The 19,739-nt window shown below is 61.8% G+C and overlaps 1 protein-coding gene across 2 annotated transcripts; it reads right to left on the bottom strand.

The window, feature by feature from the left end:
* Positions 1-122: 122 nt before the first annotated feature.
* RFX5 (regulatory factor X5) lies at positions 123-19,736 on the bottom strand. 2 transcript variants are annotated; one of them, XM_086866390.1, is made up of 10 exons: positions 19,631-19,736; positions 18,778-18,911; positions 17,460-17,493; positions 17,242-17,324; positions 15,833-15,988; positions 14,618-14,734; positions 13,806-13,887; positions 11,681-11,879; positions 9,565-9,662; positions 123-9,477 (listed from the first exon to the last, which is right to left on the bottom strand). In XM_086866390.1, exons 2-10 carry the CDS (start codon positions 18,894-18,896, stop codon positions 139-141), a joined length of 10,227 nt encoding a protein of 3,408 aa, XP_086722516.1. In that variant the 5' UTR covers positions 18,897-18,911; positions 19,631-19,736; the 3' UTR covers positions 123-138. The 2 variants fall into 2 exon arrangements, with proteins under 2 accessions (XP_086722516.1, XP_086722515.1); XM_086866389.1 differs by having other exon boundaries at positions 15,833-15,991; positions 18,778-18,908.
* Positions 19,737-19,739: the final 3 nt, after the last annotated feature.

Here is a 19,739-nt window from a genome sequence, read left to right as displayed (position 1 = left end):
AATGTCCCTTCCCAGTGCCAATGTCCCTTCCCAGTGCCAGTGTCCCTTCCCAGTGCCAATGTCCCCTCCCCACCTCCAGTGTCCCCTCCCAGTGCCCGGGCTCACGGACACCACAGCCGCACTGGTTTTTACTGGTTTTTATTGGTGTGACGCAGGGGACCCCACGGCTGTGCCCGCCCTCGTGTGTCCCTGCGTGTCCCCCAGGGGTGACCCGGCCTGGCTGTGACCCCGCAGTGCCACCCTGGTGCCCGTCCTGCCATCCCTGATGACGCTGACGCGGGCGGGCGCGATGGGCCTGGAGGGCGCGGTGGCACTTGGCTTGTCCCCAAGGGTGGCACTGCCCGGCCTGTCCCCCGTGGTGGCACCGCCCCGGGAAGGACAGTCCCTGTCAGGGATGGTGGCGCTGCCACTGATGGGTGTGTCCGTGACGGGGGGACTGCCAGTGACGTGTCTGTCCCCAAGGGTGGCACTGCCCCTGGATGGGCACTCCCGGATGGGGACGCTGGCAGTGCCACCCACTGACCTGGCCCCAACAGGGATGGTGGCACTGTCCCTGGATGGGCACTCCCGGATGGGGACAGTGGCACTGCCTGGCCAGTCCCTGTCACAGATGGTGGCACTGTCCCTGGATGGGCACTCCCTGATGGGGACAGTGGCACTGTCCCTGCCTGGCCAGTCCCCACGAGGGACAGTGACACCGTCCCTGGATGGGCACTCCCGGATGGGGACAGTGGCACTGTCCCTGCCTGGCCAGTCCCTGTCACAGATGGTGGCACTGTCCCTGGATGGACACTCCCTGATGGGGACAGTGGCACTGTCCCTGCCTGGCCAGTCCCCACGAGGGACGGTGACACCGTCCCTGGATGGGCACTCCCGGATGGGGACAGTGGCACTGTCCCTGCCTGGCCAGTCCCTGTCAGAGGTGGTGTCACTGTCCCTTGCTGGCCAGTCCCTGTCACAGATGGTGGCTCTGTCCCTGCCAGACCAGTCCCCACGAGGAATGGTGGCACTGTTCCCACCAGACCAGTCCCCACGGGGGACAGTGACACCGTCCCTGTCAGAGGTGGTGGCACTGTCCCTGGATGGGCACACCCTGATGGGGACAGTGGCACTGTTCCTGCCAGACCAGTCCCCACGAGGAATGGTGGCACTGTCCCCACCAGACCAATCCCCACGAGGGACGGTGACACCGTCCCTGCCCGGCCAGCCCGGGAAGGTGACAGTGGCACCGTCCCTGCCGGGGATGGTGGCACTGCCACAGGCCAGCGTGTCCCCGAGGGTGGCAGGGCCGGGCAGCCTGGATTCCACGATGGTGGCGGTGACCCTGGGGATGGAGTCCCCGACCAGGACGGTGGCACTGACAAAGACGGGCGTGTCCACGATGGTGGCAGTGCCCCTGGACAGGCTGGCCCTGACGGGGACGGTGACACTGCCCAGGATCCTCCTGTCCATCACGGTGCCACTGAGAGTGACCAGCGCATCCACGATGGTGGCAGTGCCCCTGGACGGGCAGTCCCTGATGGGGACGGTGGCACTGCCAGCTGCCGAGCTGTCCCCAGCGGTGTCACCGGCCCAGAACGGGCTGTCCCTGATGGGGATGGCGGCACTGGCGGTGACAGGCGTGTCCACGATGGTGGCAGTGCCCCTGGATAGGCTGTCCCTGACGGGGACAGTGGCACTGCCAGCAAATGGCCTGTCCCCTGGAGTGCCACTGTCCCTGGAGGGACGGTCCCTGGCCGGAGGGGTGCCACTGTCAGTGACCAGCCTGTCCCCAACAGTGTCACTGTCAGTGACCAGCCTGTCCCCAACGGTGTCACTCAGAGTGACCAGCCTGTCCCCAATGGTGCCACTGTCAGTGACCAGTCTGTCCCCAATGGTGTCACTCAGAGTGACCAGCCTGTCCCCAACAGTGTCACTGTCCGTGACCAGCCTGTCCCCAATGGTGCCACTGTCCGTGACCAGCCTGTCCCCAATGGTGCCACTACTACTGACCAGCCTGTCCCCAACAGTGTCACTGTCTGTGACCAGCCTGTCCCCAACGGTGTCACTCAGAGTGACCAGCCTGTCCCCAACAGTGTCACTGTCTGTGACCAGCCTGTCCCCAACGGTGCTACTCCTACTGACTGGCCTGTCCCCAACGGTGTCACTGTCTGTGACCAGCCTGTCCCCAATGGTGTCACTGTCAGTCACCAGCCTGTCCCCAACGGTGCCACTCCTACTGACCAGCCTGTCCCCAACAAGGACAGTGACACTGGCAGAGACTGGCATGGCCCTGACAGTGCCACTGCCCCCAGCTGGGCTGTCCCTGACAGGGACAGTGCCACTGCTCCTGTCCCCACTGTCACTGCCCCTGTGTGATCTGTCCCTGCTGGGCATGGTGGCACTGCCCAGCCTGTCCCCAGTGATGTCACTGCTCCTGTCCCCACTGTCACTGCCCCTGTGTGATCTGTCCCTGACAGGGACAGTGGCACTGCCACTGCTCCTGTCACCAAAGTCACTGGGCCTGTGCGGCCTGTCCCTGCTGGGCACGGTGGCACTGCCACTGCTCCTGTCCCCACTGTCACTGTCTCTGAGTGGCCTGTCCCTGCTGGGCAGGGTGGCACTGCCACTGCTCCTGTCCTCAGAGCCACTGCCCCTGTGTGACCTGTCCCTGACGGGGACAGTGGCACTGCCCAGTCTGTCCCCACTGTCACTGGGCCTGTGTGGCCTGTCCCTGACGGGGACAGTGGCACTGCCCAGTCTGTCCCCACTGTCACTGGGCCTGTGTGGCCTGTCCCTGACGGGGACAGTGGCACTGCCCAGTCTGTCCCCACTGTCACTGGGCCTGTGTGGCCTGTCCCTGACGGGGACAGTGGCACTGCCCAGTCTGTCCCCACTGTCACTGGGCCTGTGTGACCTGTCCCTGACAGGGACGATGGCACTGCCCAGTCTGTCCCCACTGTCACTGGGCCTGTGTGATCTGTCCCTGACAGGGACGGTGGCACTGCCAGGCCTGTCCCTTGTGGTGGCACTGCCAGGCCTGTCCCCAGCGGTGTCACTGCTCCTGTCCCCAAAGTCACTGGGCCTGTGCGGCCTGTCCCTGCTGGGCACGGTGGCACTGCCACTGCTCCTGTCCCCAGAGTCACTGTCCCTGGGTGGCCTGTCCCTGCTGGGCACGGTGGCACTGCCAGGCCTGTCCCCACTGTCACTGGGCCTGTGTGACCTGTCCCTGCTGGGCATGGTGGCACTGCCAGGCCTGTCCCCTGTGGTGGCACTGCCAGGCCTGTCCCCACTGTCACTGGGCCTGTGTGGCCTGTCCCTGCTGGGCATGGTGGCACTGCCAGGCCTGTCCCCTGTGGTGGCACTGCCAGGCCTGTCCCCACTGTCACTGGGCCTGTGTGGCCTGTCCCTGCTGGGCATGGTGGCAATGGCCCTGTGCGATCTGTCCCTGCCTGGCCTGTCCCCAGTGCCACTGTCTCTGGGTGACTTGTCCCTGACATGGATGGTGGCACTGCCACTGCTCCTGTCCCCAACGGTGCCACTGTCTCTGGGTGACCTGTCCCTGACAGGGATGGTGGCACTGCCACTGCTCCTGTCCCCAGTGCCACTGGCCCTGTGTGATCTGTCCCTGCTGGAGATGGTGGCACTGCTACTGGCTGGCCTGTCCCCACTGTCACTGGCCCTGGGTGGCCTGTCCCTGCTGGGCACAGTGGCACTGCCACTGCTCCTGTCCCCAGAGCCACTGCCCCTGTGTGATCTGTCCCTAACGGGCAGGGTGGCACTGCTACTGCTCCTGTCCCCAGTGCCACCGGGCCTGTGTGGCCTGTCCCTGCTGGAGACGGTGGCACTGCCCGGCCTGTCCCCAGTGGTGTCACTGTTCCTGTCCCCACTGTCACTGGGCCTGGGCGGCCTGTCCCTGCCTGGCCTGTCCCCAGTGCCACTGTCTCTGGGTGACCTGTCCCTGATGGAGATGGTGGCACTGCCTGACCTGTCCCCAGGGGTGGCACTGCTCCTGTCCCCAGTGTCACTGTCTCTGGGTGACCTGTCCCTGACAGGGATGGTGGCACTGCTGCTGCTCCTGTCCCCAACGGTGCCACTGTCTCTGGGTGACCTGTCCCTGCTGGAGACAGTGGCACTGCCTGGCCTGTCCCCAGGGGTGGCACTGCTCCTGTCCCCAAAGGTGCCACTGTCTCTGGGTGACCTGTCCCTGATGGAGACGGTGGCACTGCCTGGCCTGTCCCCAGGGGTGGCACTGCTCCTGTCCCCAATGGTGCCACTGTCTCTGGGTGACCTGTCCCTGATGGAGATGGTGGCACTGCCTGACCTGTCCCCAGGGGTGGCACTGCTCCTGTCCCCAGTGGTGCCACTGTCTCTGGGTGACCTGTCCCTGACAGGGATGGTGGCACTGCCTGGCCTGTCCCCACCACTGGCACTACTCCTGCCTGGCCTGTCCCCAGGGGTGGCACTGTCCCTGCCCTGCCTGTCCCCAGTGGTGGCACTGCCCCTACCTGGCCTGTCCCCAGGCGTGGCACTGGCTCTGAGTGTCCTGTCCTCAACAGTGACAGTGGCACTGCCACCAGCTGCGCTGTCCCTGATGGGGACAGCGGCACTGCCCTTGACCTGCCCGTCCCTGATGGTGCCACCGCCCCTGCCTGGCCTGTCCCCAGTGCCAGGCCTGTCCCCAGTGCCACTGCCTCTGGGTGACCTGTCCCTGATGGGGACAGTGACACTGACACTGCTCCTGTCCCCAGGGGTGGCACTGACCCTGCCCAGCCTGTCCCCAATGGTGGCACTGCTCCTGACTGGCCTGTCCCCAGTGCCACTGTCTCTGGGTGACCTGTCCCTGATGGGGACGGTGGCACTGCCTGGCCTGTCCCCAGGGGTGGCACTGCCACTGCTCCTGTCCCCAATGGTGGCACTGTCCCTGCCCGGCCTGTCCCCAATGGTGGCACTGCTCCTGACTGGCCTGTCCCCAACAGCAGTGGCCCTGGCTGCGCTGTCCCTGACAGGGATGGTGACACTGGCCCTGCCCTGCCTGTCCCCAGGGGTGCCACTGTCTCTCACTAACCTGTCCCCAGAGGTGACACTGGCCCTGCCCTGCCTGTCCCCAGGGGTGGCACTGTCTCTCACTAACCTGTCCCCAGAGGTGACACTGGCCCTGCCCTGCCTGTCCCCAGGGGTGGCACTGTCTCTGGGTGACCTGTCCCTGCCAGGGATGGTGGCACTGTCTCTGACTGTCCTGTCCCCAGGGGTGGCACTGTCTCTCACTAACCTGTCCCTGCCAGGGATGGTGACACTGGCCCTGCCCGGCCTGTCCCCAGAGGTGGCACTGGCCTTACTGGGGACAGTGGCACCACTGACCGGGCTGTCCCTGGTGGGGATGGTGGCACTCCTGGTGACAGGCCTGTCCCCAGGGGTGCCACTGTCCCTGGATGAAATGTCCTTACTGGGGACAGTGGCACTGCCCCTGCCTGGCCTGTCCCCAGGGGTGGCACTGCCACTGGATGGGCTGGCCTTGGCAGGGACAGTGGGGACGGTGGCACTCCTGGTGACCGACCTGTCCCCAGGGGTGGCACTGCCACTGATGGGCTTGTCCCTGACAGGGACGGTGGCACTGCCACCAGCCGGGCTGTCCCTGGTGGGAATGGTGGCACTCCTGGTGACAGGCCTGTCCCCAGGGCTGGCACTGCCACTGGATGGGCTGGCCTTACTGGGGACAGTGGCAGTGCCACCAGCCAAGCTGTCCATGACAGGGACGGTGGCACTCCTGGTGACAGGCCTGTCCCCAAGAGTGTCACCATCCCTGGATGAGCTGTCCTTACTGGGGACAGTGGCACTGCCACCAGCCGAGCTGGCCCTGACAGGGACAGTGGCACTGCCTCGGCCCAGCCTGTCCCCAGTGCCACCAAGCCTGGATGTGCTGTCCCTGGTGGGGACGGTGGCACTCCTGGTGACAGGCCTGTCCCCAGTGTCACTGTCCCTGGATGAGCTGTCCCTGGTGGGGACGGTGGCACTCCTGGTGACAGGCCTGTCCCCAGTGTCACTGTCCCTGGATGAGCTGTCCCTGGTGGGGACGGTGGCACTCCTGGTGACAGGCCTGTCCCCAGAGGTGGCACTGTCTCTGGGTGAGCTGTCCTTACTGGGGACAGTGGCACTGCCACCAGCTGGGCTGTCCCTGACAGGGACAGTGGCACTGCCCCTACCCGGCCTGTCCCCAGAGGTGTCACTGTCCCTGGGTGAGCTGTCCCTGACAAGGACAGTGGCACTCCTGGTGACAGGCCTGTCCCCAGTGTCACTGTCCCTGGGTGAGCTGTCCCTGACAGGGACAGTGGCACTCCTGGTGACAGGCTTGTCCCCAGTGTCACTGTCCCTGGGTGAGCTGTCCCTGACAAGGACAGTGGCACTCCTGGTGACAGGCCTGTCCCCAGGGCTGGCACTGCCTTGGGATGAGCTGTCCTTACTGGTGACAGTGGCACTGCCACCAGCTGGGCTGTCCCTGACAGGGATGGTGGCACTCCTGATGACTGTCCTGTCCCCAGTGTCACTGTCCCTGGCCGAGCTGTCCCTGACAGGGAGGGTGGCACTGCCTGTCCTGTCCCCAGGGCTGGCACTGGTGCTGGGTGAGCTGTCACTGACAGGGACGGTGGCACTGCCACTGGACAGGCTGGCCTTGGCGGGGACGGTGGCACTCCTGGTGACAGGCCTGTCCCCAGGGGTGGCACTGCCCAGGGATGAGCTGTCCTTACTGGGGACAGTGGCACTGCCACCGTCCAGCCTGTCCCCAGAGGTGGCACTGCCACTGGATGGGCTGTCCCTGACAGGGATGGTGGCACTCCTGGTGACAGGCCTGTCCCCAGCAGTGGCACTGCCACTGGCTGCATTGTCCTTGGCAGGGACAGTGGCACTGCCACCAGCCGAGCTGTCCCTGGCAGGGATGGTGGCACTCCTGGTGACTGTCCTGTCCCCAGAGGTGGCACTGCCACTGGATGGGCTGTACCTGACAGGGACGGTGGCACTCCTGGTGACAGGCCTGTCCCCAGTGTCACTGTCCCTGGATGAGCTGTCCTTACTGGGGACAGTGGCACTCCTGGTGACAGGCCTGTCCCCAGCAGTGGCACTGATCCTGGATGGACTGGCCTTGACAGGGACAGTGGCACTGCCACCAGCTGTGGGGACAGTGGCACTCCTGGTGACAGGCCTGTCCCCAGGGGTGGCACTGTCCCTGGGTGAGCTGTCCTTGACAGGGACAGTGGCACTCCTGGTGACAGGCCTGTCCCCAGGGGTGGCACTGTCCCTGGGTGAGCTGTCCTTGACAGGGACAGTGGCACTCCTGGTGACAGGCCTGTCCCCAGGGCTGGCACTGTCCCTGGGTGAGCTGTCCTTGACAGGGACAGTGGCACTCCTGGTGACAGGCCTGTCCCCAGAGGTGGCACTGCCACTGGACAGGCTGGCCTTGGCAGGGATGGTGGCACTCCTGGTGACCGGCTTGTCCCTGACAGGCACAGCGGCAGTGCCACCAGCCAGACTGTCCCTGGTGGGAGTGGTGGCACTCCTGGTGACAGGCCTGTCCCCAGGGCTGGCACTGCCACTGGATGGGCTGGCCTTACTGGGGACAGTGGCAGTGCCACCAGCCAGACTGTCCCTGATGGGAGTGGTGGCACTCCTGGTGACAGGCCTGTCCCCCGTGTCCCTGGGTGAGCTGTCCCTGTTGGGGACAGTGGCACTGCCAGCGGCTGGGCTGCCTTCAGTGGTGGCAGTGCCACTGTCCCTGGCTGGGCTGTCCTCAACAGGGGTGGTGGCATTGTCACCATCCGGCCTGTCCCCAGTGTCACTGGCCATGGCTGAGCTGTCCCTGACGGGGACGGTGGCACTGCCACCAGCTGAGCTGTCCCTGATGGGAATGGTGGCACTCCTGGTGACAGGCCTGTCCCCGGTGGTGGCACTGCCACCCTCTGGCCTGTCCCCAGTGTCACTGGCCATGGCTGAGCTGTCCCTGATGGGAATGGTGGCACTCCTGGTGACCGGCCTGTCCCCGGTGGTGGCACTGCCACCCTCTGGCCTGTCCCCAGTGTCACTGGCCATGGCTGAGCTGTCCCTGACGGGGACGGTGGCACTGCCAACCGCTGCCTTGTCCCACACAGGGACAGTGGCACTGCCACCACCAAGAGAGCCACCAGTGGTGACCGGGCTGTCCCCAAGGGGGGCAGTGACACTGCCACCACCAGGAGAGGCACCACCAGGGACGCTGTCACTGTCCAGGCTGTCCCCAAGGGGGATGGTGACACTGTCCTGACTGTCCCCAAGGGGAACGGTGACACTGCCACTGTCCAGGCTGTCCCCAACAGGGACGGTGACACTGCCACTGTCCAGGCTGTCCCCAACAGGGACACTGCCACTGTCCATACTGTCCCTAAGGGGGATGGTGGCACTGTCCATGCTGTCCCCAGGGGGGACACTGCCACTGTCCAGGCTGTCCCCAACAGGGACAGTGACACTGTCCTGGCTGTCCCCAGGGGGGACAGTGACACTGTCCACAGGGGTGACAGTGGCACTTCCCTCAGCTGGGCTGTCCCTAATGGGGACAGTGACACTGTCCTGGCTGTCCCTAATGGGGACAGTGACACTGTCCTGGCTGTCCCCAGGGGGGACAATGACACTGTCCAGGCTGTCCCTAATGGGGACAGTGACACTGCCACTGTCCATGCTGTCCCTGGGGGGCACGGTGACACTGTCCTGGCTGTCCCCAGGGGGCACGGTGACACTGTCCTGGCTGTCCCCAAGGGGGACAGTGACACCATCCAAGCTGTCCCCACCACCCCCCCCATCACTGTCCACATCCATGTCCTCCCCAGCGTCCCCACCGGCCACCTCCGTGTCCCCAAATGCCACAGTGGCGCTGCCACCCCCGGCCGAGTCCCCTGGGGGCGAATCCCCTCCCTCCTCCCCCTTGGGGACCTCCACATCCTCGGGTGACCCCGCGGTGTCCCCCGGCCTCTTCCTCGGCCTCCCCCTCCTCCTCTTGTGCGCGGGTCCCTCCCCGCCTCCCTCCTGGGGACGCTTGGTGGCCTTGCTGCCACCTCCGCGCTGTCCCTCTCCGTCCCCTCCCGCCCTGGCGCCACTGCCGGGGGTCTCGGCGCAGGGCGGGACCCCCACCCCGGGCAGCAGCACGTTGAGCACGGGGATGGCTGCGGGGGGGCTCAGCAGCCCCGAGCCCCCCGGGGCCAGCGCCGTCCCCACGGGCAGCGGCAGGGCCACCTTGACCGTGCCACCCAAGGGTGCCGCCGTCAGCTTGGGGACAAGGACGGGAGGGGACGGGCGCAGGGGGGCGGCGCCGGGGGCCGGGGGTCGTTCTGGGGGGGGGATTCGGGGCAGCAGGAGGGGCAGCCGGGCCACCAGGGCGGTCACCTGGGGGCTGCTGGCCGGCCTGGGGGGCTCCGGGGGTTTCTTCTTGTCCGGCCGCGATGGGAGGTGGCCTTTGGGGACAGCGTCCTTCTTGGGCTGGGGACAGCGAGGGGACAGCGGGGTCAGCGGGAGGGGTCGGCCCGGCCCTCGGGGGGCGCGGGGGGGTTTGGGGAGGGGTCTCACCTGCTCCTGGCTGCGCTCGCCGCTGTCAGAGGGGTCCGGGCCGTTCTTGCGGGGGGCTGAGGGAGGCCGGGGGTCCTGGGGGGGCTTGTCCGTGGTTTCTGTGGGACAGGGGAGGTGACACGGGGACAAGGGACACTGGGAGGGGACAGGGGAGGTGACACGGGGACAGGGGACACTGGGAGGGGACAGGGGACAGCGGGGACAGGGGACACTGGGAGGGGACAGGGGGCACTGGGAGTGTCCCCAAGGGGTGACAATGACCCAGGGCAGGGGGTGATGGCAGTGTCTCCAGTGAGGTGACAGTGTCCCCAGGAGTGATGACAGTGTCCCCAGGGGGTGTCAGTGTCCCCAGTGATGTGTCAGTGTCCCCAGGGTGCTGTCAGTGTCCCCAGGGGGTGTCCCCAGTGAGGTGTCAGTGTCCCCAGTGATGTGACAGTGTCCCCAGTGATGTGTCAGTGTCCCCAGGGGTGATGTCAGTGTCCCCAGGGGTGGTGTCAGTGTCCCCAGTGAGGTGTCAGTGTCCCCGGGGTGCTGACCTGCCACCACCATGGCCATGAGGAGGTCGGCATGCGCGGAGCGGGAGCTGATGATGTGCTGCTGCAGCAGGAACTGCGCCACCTCCACCAGTGAGGTGTCAGTGTCCCCAGGGGGTGTCAGTGTCCCCAGGGGGTGTCCCCAGTGAGGTGTCAGTGTCCCCAGTGAGGTGTCAGTGTCCCCGGGGTGCTGACCTGCCACCACCATGGCCATGAGGAGGTCGGCGTGCGCAGAGCGGGAGCTGATGATGTGCTGCTGCAGCAGGAACTGCGCCACCTCCACCAGTGAGGTGTCAGTGTCCCCAGGGGGTGTCAGTGTCCCCAGGGGTGGTGTCAGTGTCCCCAGTGAGGTGTCAGTGTCCCCAGGGTGCTGACCTGCCACCACCATGGCCATGAGGAGGTCGGCATGCGCGGAGCGGGAGCTGATGATGTGCTGCTGCAGCAGGAACTGCGCCACCTCCACCAGTGAGGTGTCAGTGTCCCCAGGGGGTGTCCCCAGTGAGGTGTCAGTGTCCCCAGTGAGGTGTCAGTGTCCCCGGGGTGCTGACCTGCCACCACCATGGCCATGAGGAGGTCGGCATGCGCGGAGCGGGAGCTGATGATGTGCTGCTGCAGCAGGAACTGCGCCACCTCCACCAGTGAGGTGTCAGTGTCCCCAGGGGGTGTCAGTGTCCCCAGGGGTGTCCCCAGTGATGTGTCAGTGTCCCCAGGGTGCTGACCTGCCACCACCATGGCCATGAGGAGGTCGGCGTGCGCGGAGCGGGAGCTGATGATGTGCTGCTGCAGCAGGAACTGCGCCACCTCCACCAGTGAGGTGTCAGTGTCCCCAGGGGTGGTGTCGGTGTCCCCAGTGAGGTGTCAGTGTCCCCAGGGGGTGTCAGTGTCCCCAGTGATGTGACAGTGTCCCCAGGGTGCTGTGAGTGTCCCCAGGGTGCTGACCTGCCACCACCATGGCCATGAGGAGGTCGGCGTGCGCGGAGCGGGAGCTGATGATGTGCTGCTGCAGCAGGAACTGCGCCACCTCCACCAGTGAGGTGTCAGTGTCCCCAGGGGGTGTCAGTGTCCCCAGTGATGTGTCAGTGTCCCCAGGGGGTGTCCCCAGGGGGTGTCAGTGTCCCCGGGGGGTGTCAGTGTCCCCAGGGGTGGTGTCGGTGTCCCCAGTGATGTGACAGTGTCCCCAGTGATGTGACAGTGTCCCCAGTGATGTGTCAGTGTCCCCAGGGTGCTGTCAGTGTCCCCAGGGTGCTGTGAGTGTCCCCAGGGTGCTGACCTGCCACCACCATGGCCATGAGGAGGTCGGCGTGCGCGGAGCGGGAGCTGATGATGTGCTGCTGCAGCAGGAACTGCGCCACCTCCACCAGTGAGGTGTCAGTGTCCCCAGGGGGTGTCAGTGTCCCCAGTGAGGTGACAGTGTCCCCAGGAGTGATGACAGTGTCCCCAGGGGGTGTCAGTGCCCCCAGTGATGTGTCAGTGTCCCCAGGGGGTGTCCCCAGTGAGGTGTCAGTGTCCCCAGGGGTGGTGTCAGTGTCCCCGGGGTGGTGTCAGTGTCCCCAGTGATGTGTCAGTGTCCCCAGGGTGCTGACCTGCCACCACCATGGCCATGAGGAGGTCGGCGTGCGCGGAGCGGGAGCTGATGATGTGCTGCTGCAGCAGGAACTGCGCCACCTCCACGATGTTGTTGAAGGAGCGCTTGAGGATCTTCTCAGCCCAGTCACACGTCAGGGCACAGGCGGCCTCTGTCACCTCCGAGCTGTACGAGGGTACCAGCTCCGCCAGCTCCGCCTGTTGGGGACAGTCACAGTGTCACAGTGTCACCTCTGTCACATTGTCACCTCTGTCACCTCTGTCACCTCCGAGCTGTACGAGGGTACCAGCTCCGCCAGCTCCGCCTGTTGGGGACAGCAACAGTGTCACAGTGTCACCTCTGTCACCTCTGTCACCTCCGAGCTGTACGAGGGTACCAGCTCCGCCAGCTCCGCCTGTTGGGGACAGTCACAGTGTCACCTGTCACAGTGTCACAGTGTCACAGTGTCACCTCTGTCACCTCTGTCACCTCCGAGCTGTACGAGGGTACCAGCTCCGCCAGCTCCGCCTGTTGGGGACAGCAACAGTGTCACCTGTCACAGTGTCACATTGTCACACTGTCACAGTGTCACCTCTGTCACCTCTGTCACCTCCGAGCTGTACGAGGGTACCAGCTCCGACAGCTCCGCCTGTTGGGGACAGTCACAGTGTCACAGTGTCACATTGTCACCTCTGTCACCTCTGTCACAGTGTCACCTCTGTCACCTCTGTCACCTCTGTCACCTCTGAGCTGTACGAGGGTACCAGCTCTGCCAGCTCCGCCTGTTGGGGACAGCAATAGTGTCACAGTGTCACCTCTGTCATGGTGTCACAGTGTCACCTCTGTCACATTGTCACCTCTGTCACAGTGTCACATTGTCACAGTGTCACCTCTGTCACCTCCGAGCTGTACGAGGGTACCAGCTCCGCCAGCTCCGCCTGTTGGGGACAGTCACAGTGTCACCTCTGTCACATTGTCACATTGTCACACTGTCACAGTGTCACCTCTGTCACCTCCGAGCTGTACGAGGGTACCAGCTCTGCCAGCTCCGCCTGTTGGGGACAGTCACAGTGTCACCTGTCACAGTGTCACAGTGTCACAGTGTCACCTCTGTCACCTCTGTCACCTCTGAGCTGTACGAGGGTACCAGCTCCGCCAGCTCCGCCTGTTGGGGACAGTCACAGTGTCACAGTGTCACAGTGTCACACTGTCACCTCTGTCACCTCGGTCACATCCCATAAAAAATCCCACAAAAAATCCCACAAATCCCATAAAAAATTCCATCAAAAATCCAATAAAAAATCCCATAAATCCCACAAAAAATCCAATAAAAATCCCATTAAAAAATCCCATAAATGCCATAAAAAAAATCCAATAAAAAATCCAATAAAAAATCCAATAAAAAATCCAATAAAAAATCCCATTAAAAAAATCACACAGAAATCCCATAAAGCTCATTAAAAATCCCATTAAAAATCCAATAAAAAATCCCATAAATCCCATAAAAAATTCCATAAAAATCCAATAAAAAATCCCATAAATCCCATAAAAAATCTTAAAAAATCCCTAAAAAAATCCCATAAATCCCACAAAAAATCCCATAAAAAATCTTTAAAAATCCCTTAAAAAATCCCACAAATCCCACTAAAAATCCCATAAAAAATCCCATAAAAAATCTTAAAAAATCCCATAAAAAATCCCACAAATCCCACTAAAAATCCCATAAAAAATATAAAGAAATCCCTAAAAAAATCCCCTAAATCCCACTAAAAATCCTATAAAAAAATCCCATAAAAAATCTAAAAAAATGCCTAAAAACATCCCATAAATCCCATAAAAAATCCCATAAAAAATCTTTAAAAATCCCGTAAAAAATCTTAAAAAATCCCTAAAAAATCCCACAAATCCCATTAAAAATCCCATAAAAAATCCCATAAAAAATCCCACAAATCCCACTAAAAATCCCACAAAAAATCCCTAAAAAAATCCCATAAATCCCACAAAAAATCCCATAAAAAATCTTTAAAAATCCCATAAAAAATCTTAAAAAATCCCATAAAAAATCCCATAAAAAATCTAAAAAAATTCCATAAAAATTCCCAGAAATCCCCGGGATGGCAGCCCGGGAACGGCGGCGCACTCACGGTCTCGGTGGCTTTCAGGTCCAGGCTGGGCAGGGGAGGAAGGCTCACCACCGTCTTCCTCCGGATCCCCCCGTAGCAGTACGTGGGGAGGAAGAGTCAAGGATTTGGGAATTCCCAACCGGGATAAACGGAAAAAAAAACGGGAAGAACCCTCAGGAATGGGGGGAAAATGGGGAAAATGGGGAAAGAATGGGGGAAAATGGGAAAAAAGTAGGGAAAAATGGGAAAAATTGGGAGAAAATGGGAAAAAAGTGGGGGAAAATGGGAAAAATTGGGAGAAAGTGGGAAAAAAGTGGGGAAAAATGGGAAAAACTGGGAGAAAATGGGAAAAAAGTGGGGAAAAATGGGAAAAACTGGGAGAAAATGGGAAAAATTGGGAAAAAATGGGAAAGAATGGGGAAAACTGGGAAAGAATGGGGAAAAGTGGGAAAAAATGGGAAAAGAATGGGAAAAAATGGGAAAGAATGGGGAAAAGTGGGAAAGAATGGGGAAAAGTGGGAAAGAATGGGAAAAGAATGGGAAAAGAATGGGAAAATAATGGGGAAAAACTGGGGAAAAACAGGATAAATGGAAAAAAAAAACAAAATAGGGGAAAAGCTGGGGAAAATGGAAAAAAAAACCAGGAAAAAAAACAGGAAAAAAACCCTGGGAAAAAACAGGAAAAAAAAAGAGGAAAAATGGGGAAAAAAACCAGGGAAAAGCTGTGGAAAATGGGAAAAAAACGAGAAAAAAAACAGGAAAAAAAGGGAATAAAAGGGCAAAACCAGGATAAAACGGGAAAAGCAGCAGGAATTGCAGCAGGGGAAGGATATTTGGATTGTCCTCGGCCTCCCAGGCGCCGGGCTTTGATGTTTGGGAAGATTTCCCGGATGATTTTGCCGAAATTGGCCGTGCTCAGGGGGCGGCAGCCGAGGTTGTCACAGTAACGCCTGAGAGAGGGATGGGGGGAGAAAAGGGGGAAATCCTGGGGTATTCCAAGGGAATTCCAGGGGTGGGGGATGTTCGTGGGATGTGGGATCTGGGATTTGGGATTTGGGATATGGGATGTGGGATTTGGGATGTGGGGTTTGGGATTTGGGATATGGGATTTGATATTTGGGATTTGGGATTTGAGATTTGGGATTTGAGATTTGGGGTTTGGGATTTGGGATATGGGATATGGGATATGGGATATGGGATATTTGGGATTTGGGATTTGGGATTTGGGATCTGGGATATGGGATGTGGGGTTTGGGATTTGGGGTTTGGGATTTGGGATATGGGATTTGATATTTGGGGTTTGGGATTTGGGATATGTGATTTGATATTTGGGATTTGGGATGTGGGATGTGGGATTTGGAGTTTGGGATTTGGGATATGGGATATGGGATATTTGGGATTTGGGATGTGGGATGTGGGATGTGGGGTTTGGGATTTGGGATTTGAGATTTGGGATTTGGGATTTGGGATTTGGGATATGGGATATGGGATATGGGATGCAGGATTTGGGATGAAGGATTTGGGATGCAGGATTTGGGATATGGGATATGGGATATTTGGGATTTGGGATGTGGGATTTGGGATGTGGGACATGGGACACCAGGCTATGGGACACCAGGACAGCAGGCCATGGGGACACCAGGCCGTGGGACACCAGGCCGTGGGGACACCAGGACACCAGGCCATGGGGACACCAGGCCATGGGGACACCAGGACACCAGGCCATGGGGACACCAGGCCATGGGGACACCAGGACACCAGGCCATGGGGACACCAGGCCATGGGGACACCAGGCCATGGGACACCAGGCCATGGGGACACCAGGCCGTGGGACACCAGGCCATGGGACACCAGGCCATGGGGACACCAGGCCATGGGGACACCAGGACACCAGGCCATGGGGACACCAGGCCATGGGGACACCAGGCCGTGGGACACCAGGCCATGGGGACACCAGGCCATGAGGACACCAGGCCATGGGGACACCAGGCCATGGGGACACCAGGCCACCAGGCCAGCAGCCCATGTGCCACAGCCCCTGGGCTCACTTGTAGGCGTCGTAGACGTCCTGTTTGGGCAGGCAGGTGTCCGTGTGCTCCTCCAGGTGGTTGCGGATCCAGCTGCAGGCGTGCATGTGCTCGGCCGTGCCCAGCGCGCTCAGCTCCAGCGAGGAGCTGCTGCTGCTGCTGCTGCTGCTGCTGCTGCTGCTGCCAGCGCGTCCCCAGCGCGTCCCCAGCGCGTCCCCACGGGGCGCGGGAGAGAGGGGAGGCTGTCAGTGTCACTGCGCTGGCGCCGGTGGGACGGATCTGTTCTGGTCTGTCCCAAGGGATCCAGCCCGTCCCATGGATCCCATCCCATCCCATCCCATGGATCCCATCCCATCCCATCCCATGGATCCCATCCCATCCCATCCCATGGATCCCATCCCATCCCAATGGATCCCATCCCATCCCAATGGATCCATCCTGGTCCTTCCTGTCCTGATCCATCCCATCCCATGGATCCATCCCATCCCAATGGATCCATCCCAGTCCTTCCTGACCTGATCCATCCCATCCCAACAGATCTATCCCATCCCATCCCATGGATCCCATCCCATCCCAACAGATCCATCCCATCCCATCCCATGGATCCCATCCCATCCCAATGGATCCATCCCAGTCCTTCCTGTCCTGATCCATCCCATCCCATGGATCCATCCCAGTCCTTCCTGACCTGATCCATCCCATCCCAACAGATCTATCCCATCCCATCCCATGGATCCCATCCCATCCCAACAGATCCATCCCATCCCATCCCATGGATCCCATCCCATCCCAATGGATCCATCCCAGTCCTTCCTGACCTGATCCATCCCATCCCAACAGATCTATCCCATCCCAATGGATCCATCCCATCCCATCCCATGGATCCCATCCCATCCCATCCCATCCCATCCCAATGGATCCCATCCCATCCCATGGATCCCATCCCATCCCATGGATCCCATCCCATCCCAATGGATCCATCCCAGTCCTTCCTGTCCTCATCCATCCCATCCCAGTGGATCCATCCCATCCCATCCCATCCCATGGATCCATCCCATCCCATCCCAATGGATCCATCCCAGTCCTTCCTGTCCTCATCCATCCCATCCCATGGATCCCATCCCATCCCACTGATCCCACCCCATGGATCCCACCCCACAGACCCCTCCCCACAGACCCCACCCCACACACCCCACCCCATGGATCCCATCCCACCCCACAGACCCCACCCCACAGACCCCACCCCACAGACCCCTCCCCACAGACCCCACCCCACACACCCCACCCCACAGACCCCACCCCACACACCCCACCCCACACACCCCACCCCACACACCCCACCCCACACACCCCACCCCACAGACCCCTCCCCACACACCCCACCCCACAGACCCCTCCCCACACACCCCACCCCATGGATCCCTCCCCACCTCTTCTCGCCCAGGCTGGGCCCCGAGGGCAGCTGCAGGTACAGGTAGAGTTTGTCACTGTCCGAGAACTTCTGCACATCCTGCTGCTCTCCCGGCGGGAAGGGACCGGCCACGAGGAGAAGGTCAAGGATCCACCAGGATGAGCCCGAAAAACGGGATCAGCCAGGAGAGGTGGGAATTCCCCACCCTCCAGCCCAGCATTCCATGGAAACACTCACCAGGATGGAGTCCACCTTGCTCTGCACGGATTTGCTGCGTGGGACAGAGGCCGCGAGTCAGGGACGATCCCAAAAATCCTGGGATCGCAATTCCCAGCTCTTCCCAAGGCTCCCTGAGGTCCTTCCAGAGCCCAGGGATCCAGGATGGACCCAGGATGGACCCAGGATGGATCCAGGATGGACCCAGGATGGACCCAGGATGGATCCAGGATGGACCCAGGATGGATCCAGGATGGATCCAGGATGGACCCAGGATGGATCCAGGATGGACCCAGGATGGACCCAGGATGGATCCAGGATGGACCCAGGATGGATCCAGGATGGACCCAGGATGGATCCAGGATGGACCCAGGATGGACCCAGGATGGACCCAGGATGGACCCAGGATGGACCCAGGATGGATCCAGGATGGACCCAGGATGGACCCAGGATGGATCCAGGATGGATCCAGGATGGACCCAGGATGGATCCAGGATGGATCCAGGATGGACCCAGGATGGACCCAGGATGGACCCAGGATGGATCCAGGATGGATCCAGGATGGACCCAGGATGGACCCAGGATGGATCCAGGATGGACCCAGGATGGACCCAGGATGGATCCAGGATGGATCCAGGATGGATCCAGGATGGATCCAGGATGGACCCAGGATGGATCCAGGATGGATCCAGGATGGACCCAGGATGGACCCAGGATGGATCCAGGATGGACCCAGGATGGACCCAGGATGGATCCAGGATGGATCCAGGATGGATCCAGGATGGATCCAGGATGGACCCAGGATGGACCCAGGATGGATCCAGGATGGACCCAGGATGGATCCAGGATGGATCCAGGATGGACCCAGGATGGACCCAGGATGGATCCAGGATGGACCCAGGATGGATCCAGGATGGACCCAGGATGGACCCCACGGGATCCCACCACAGGGGCACTGGGCTCCTGTGTCCCCCTGGTGTCCCCACATCCTTGGGGACGTTCCATCCCAGTGTCCTGGGATGTCCCTGGGGACGTTCCATTCTGGTGTCCCCTGTCCTTGGGGACATTCAATCCTGGTGTCCCCATGTCCTTGGGGACGTTCCATCCTGGGGTCCCCTGTCCCCTTCCCCCTTGTTCTTGGGGACATTCCATCCTGGTATCCCCACATCCCTGGGGACACTCCCTCCTGCTGTCCCCTGTCCCTGGGGACACTCCCTCCTGCTGTCCCCTGTCCCCATCTCTCCTCCCTTCAGCCCCCAGGAATTCCCGGTTTCCCCATCCCGCTGCCGCCGCCGGCTCCGGAGGAATTCCCGAATTCCCAAATTCCCGCCGCCCTTACGAGATGTTGCCCCGCAGCTCCTGGAGCAGCGTGCTGGACTCGGTGGCCGCGCCCCGGGCACCGCCAGGTGACAAAGTGGCCTTCCTGGTGGCTCTGGTCCCCAGCTCCTCGTCAGCCATGGCGGCTGTGTTCTGCTGGGAAGGGGAAAAAAACGGGGATTTTAGCTAAAAACGGGAATAAATCCCATTATTTATGGGATATGTCCATGGGGCGTGGACACGAGGCACCGGAAATGGGATGGGGACAGTGGGACAGTGATCCTGGCAGGGCTGGGGTGTCGGGGACACCAGGACATGGGGACACCAGGACAGGGGGACATGGGGGTACCAGGACAGGGGGACACGGGACAGGGGGACACGGGACAGGGGGACACCAGGACAGGGGGACATGGGGACACCAGGACAGGGGGACACCAGGACAGGGGGACATGGGGACACCAGGACAGGGGGACACGGCACAGGGGGACATGGGGACACCAGCACGAGACCCACAGGGCCACCAGAAACAGATTCCCGGGGTCACGTGGCCAGGGGCCAGCAGGAAGAGGTCCCCAGGGACACGGGGACACGTGGCCAGGGGACACCAGGAAGCGACCCCCGGGGCCACGAGGCCACCGGAAGAGACCCCTGAGGCCACGCGGCCACCGGAAGCGACCCCCGGGGTCGCCACCGCCCCCCCCACCCCCGCGCCCTCCCCCGCGGCCCCGGCCCGGCGCGACCCCCGCGCTCCGGAGCCGGGACGGTCTCGGGGGCCGGGACCCCCCCTCCCCGCCGTGTCCCTGGGGGTGTCCCCGGGGGTGTCCCCGGGGGTGTCCCCAAGCCTGTCCCCACCCCGCCCCCAGCCCCGCACCCACCTGGTCCCGTCCTGCTCGGGGGGGTCCCGGAAGGAGGGGGGAGGGGAAGGGTCCCGCCACGTGCCCCGCGCCCCCCGCGCGAACCGAAAGTGGACGCGCCCCTCGCTCG

Source organism: Cyanistes caeruleus, chromosome 30 (assembly GCF_971803275.1).
Source record: "Cyanistes caeruleus chromosome 30, bCyaCae1.hap1.1, whole genome shotgun sequence".
NCBI lineage: Eukaryota > Metazoa > Chordata > Aves > Passeriformes > Paridae > Cyanistes > Cyanistes caeruleus.
The sequence above is the reverse complement of the archived record's forward strand: the minus strand, read 5'-3'. Positions and strand labels throughout refer to the sequence as shown.

Coding starts and splice junctions, on each gene's coding strand:
- RFX5 (XM_086866389.1), bottom strand. CDS start 18,896: ATGGCTGACGAGGAGCTGGGGACCAGAGCCACCAGGAAGGCCACTTTG. Junction 13,888..14,617: donor GGAGGCCGAGGACAATCCAA/ATATCCTTCCCC, acceptor CTTCCTCCCCAC/GTACTGCTACGGGGGGATCC. Junction 9,478..9,564: donor GCGAGCGCAGCCAGGAGCAG/GTGAGACCCCTC, acceptor CGCTGTCCCCAG/CCCAAGAAGGACGCTGTCCC.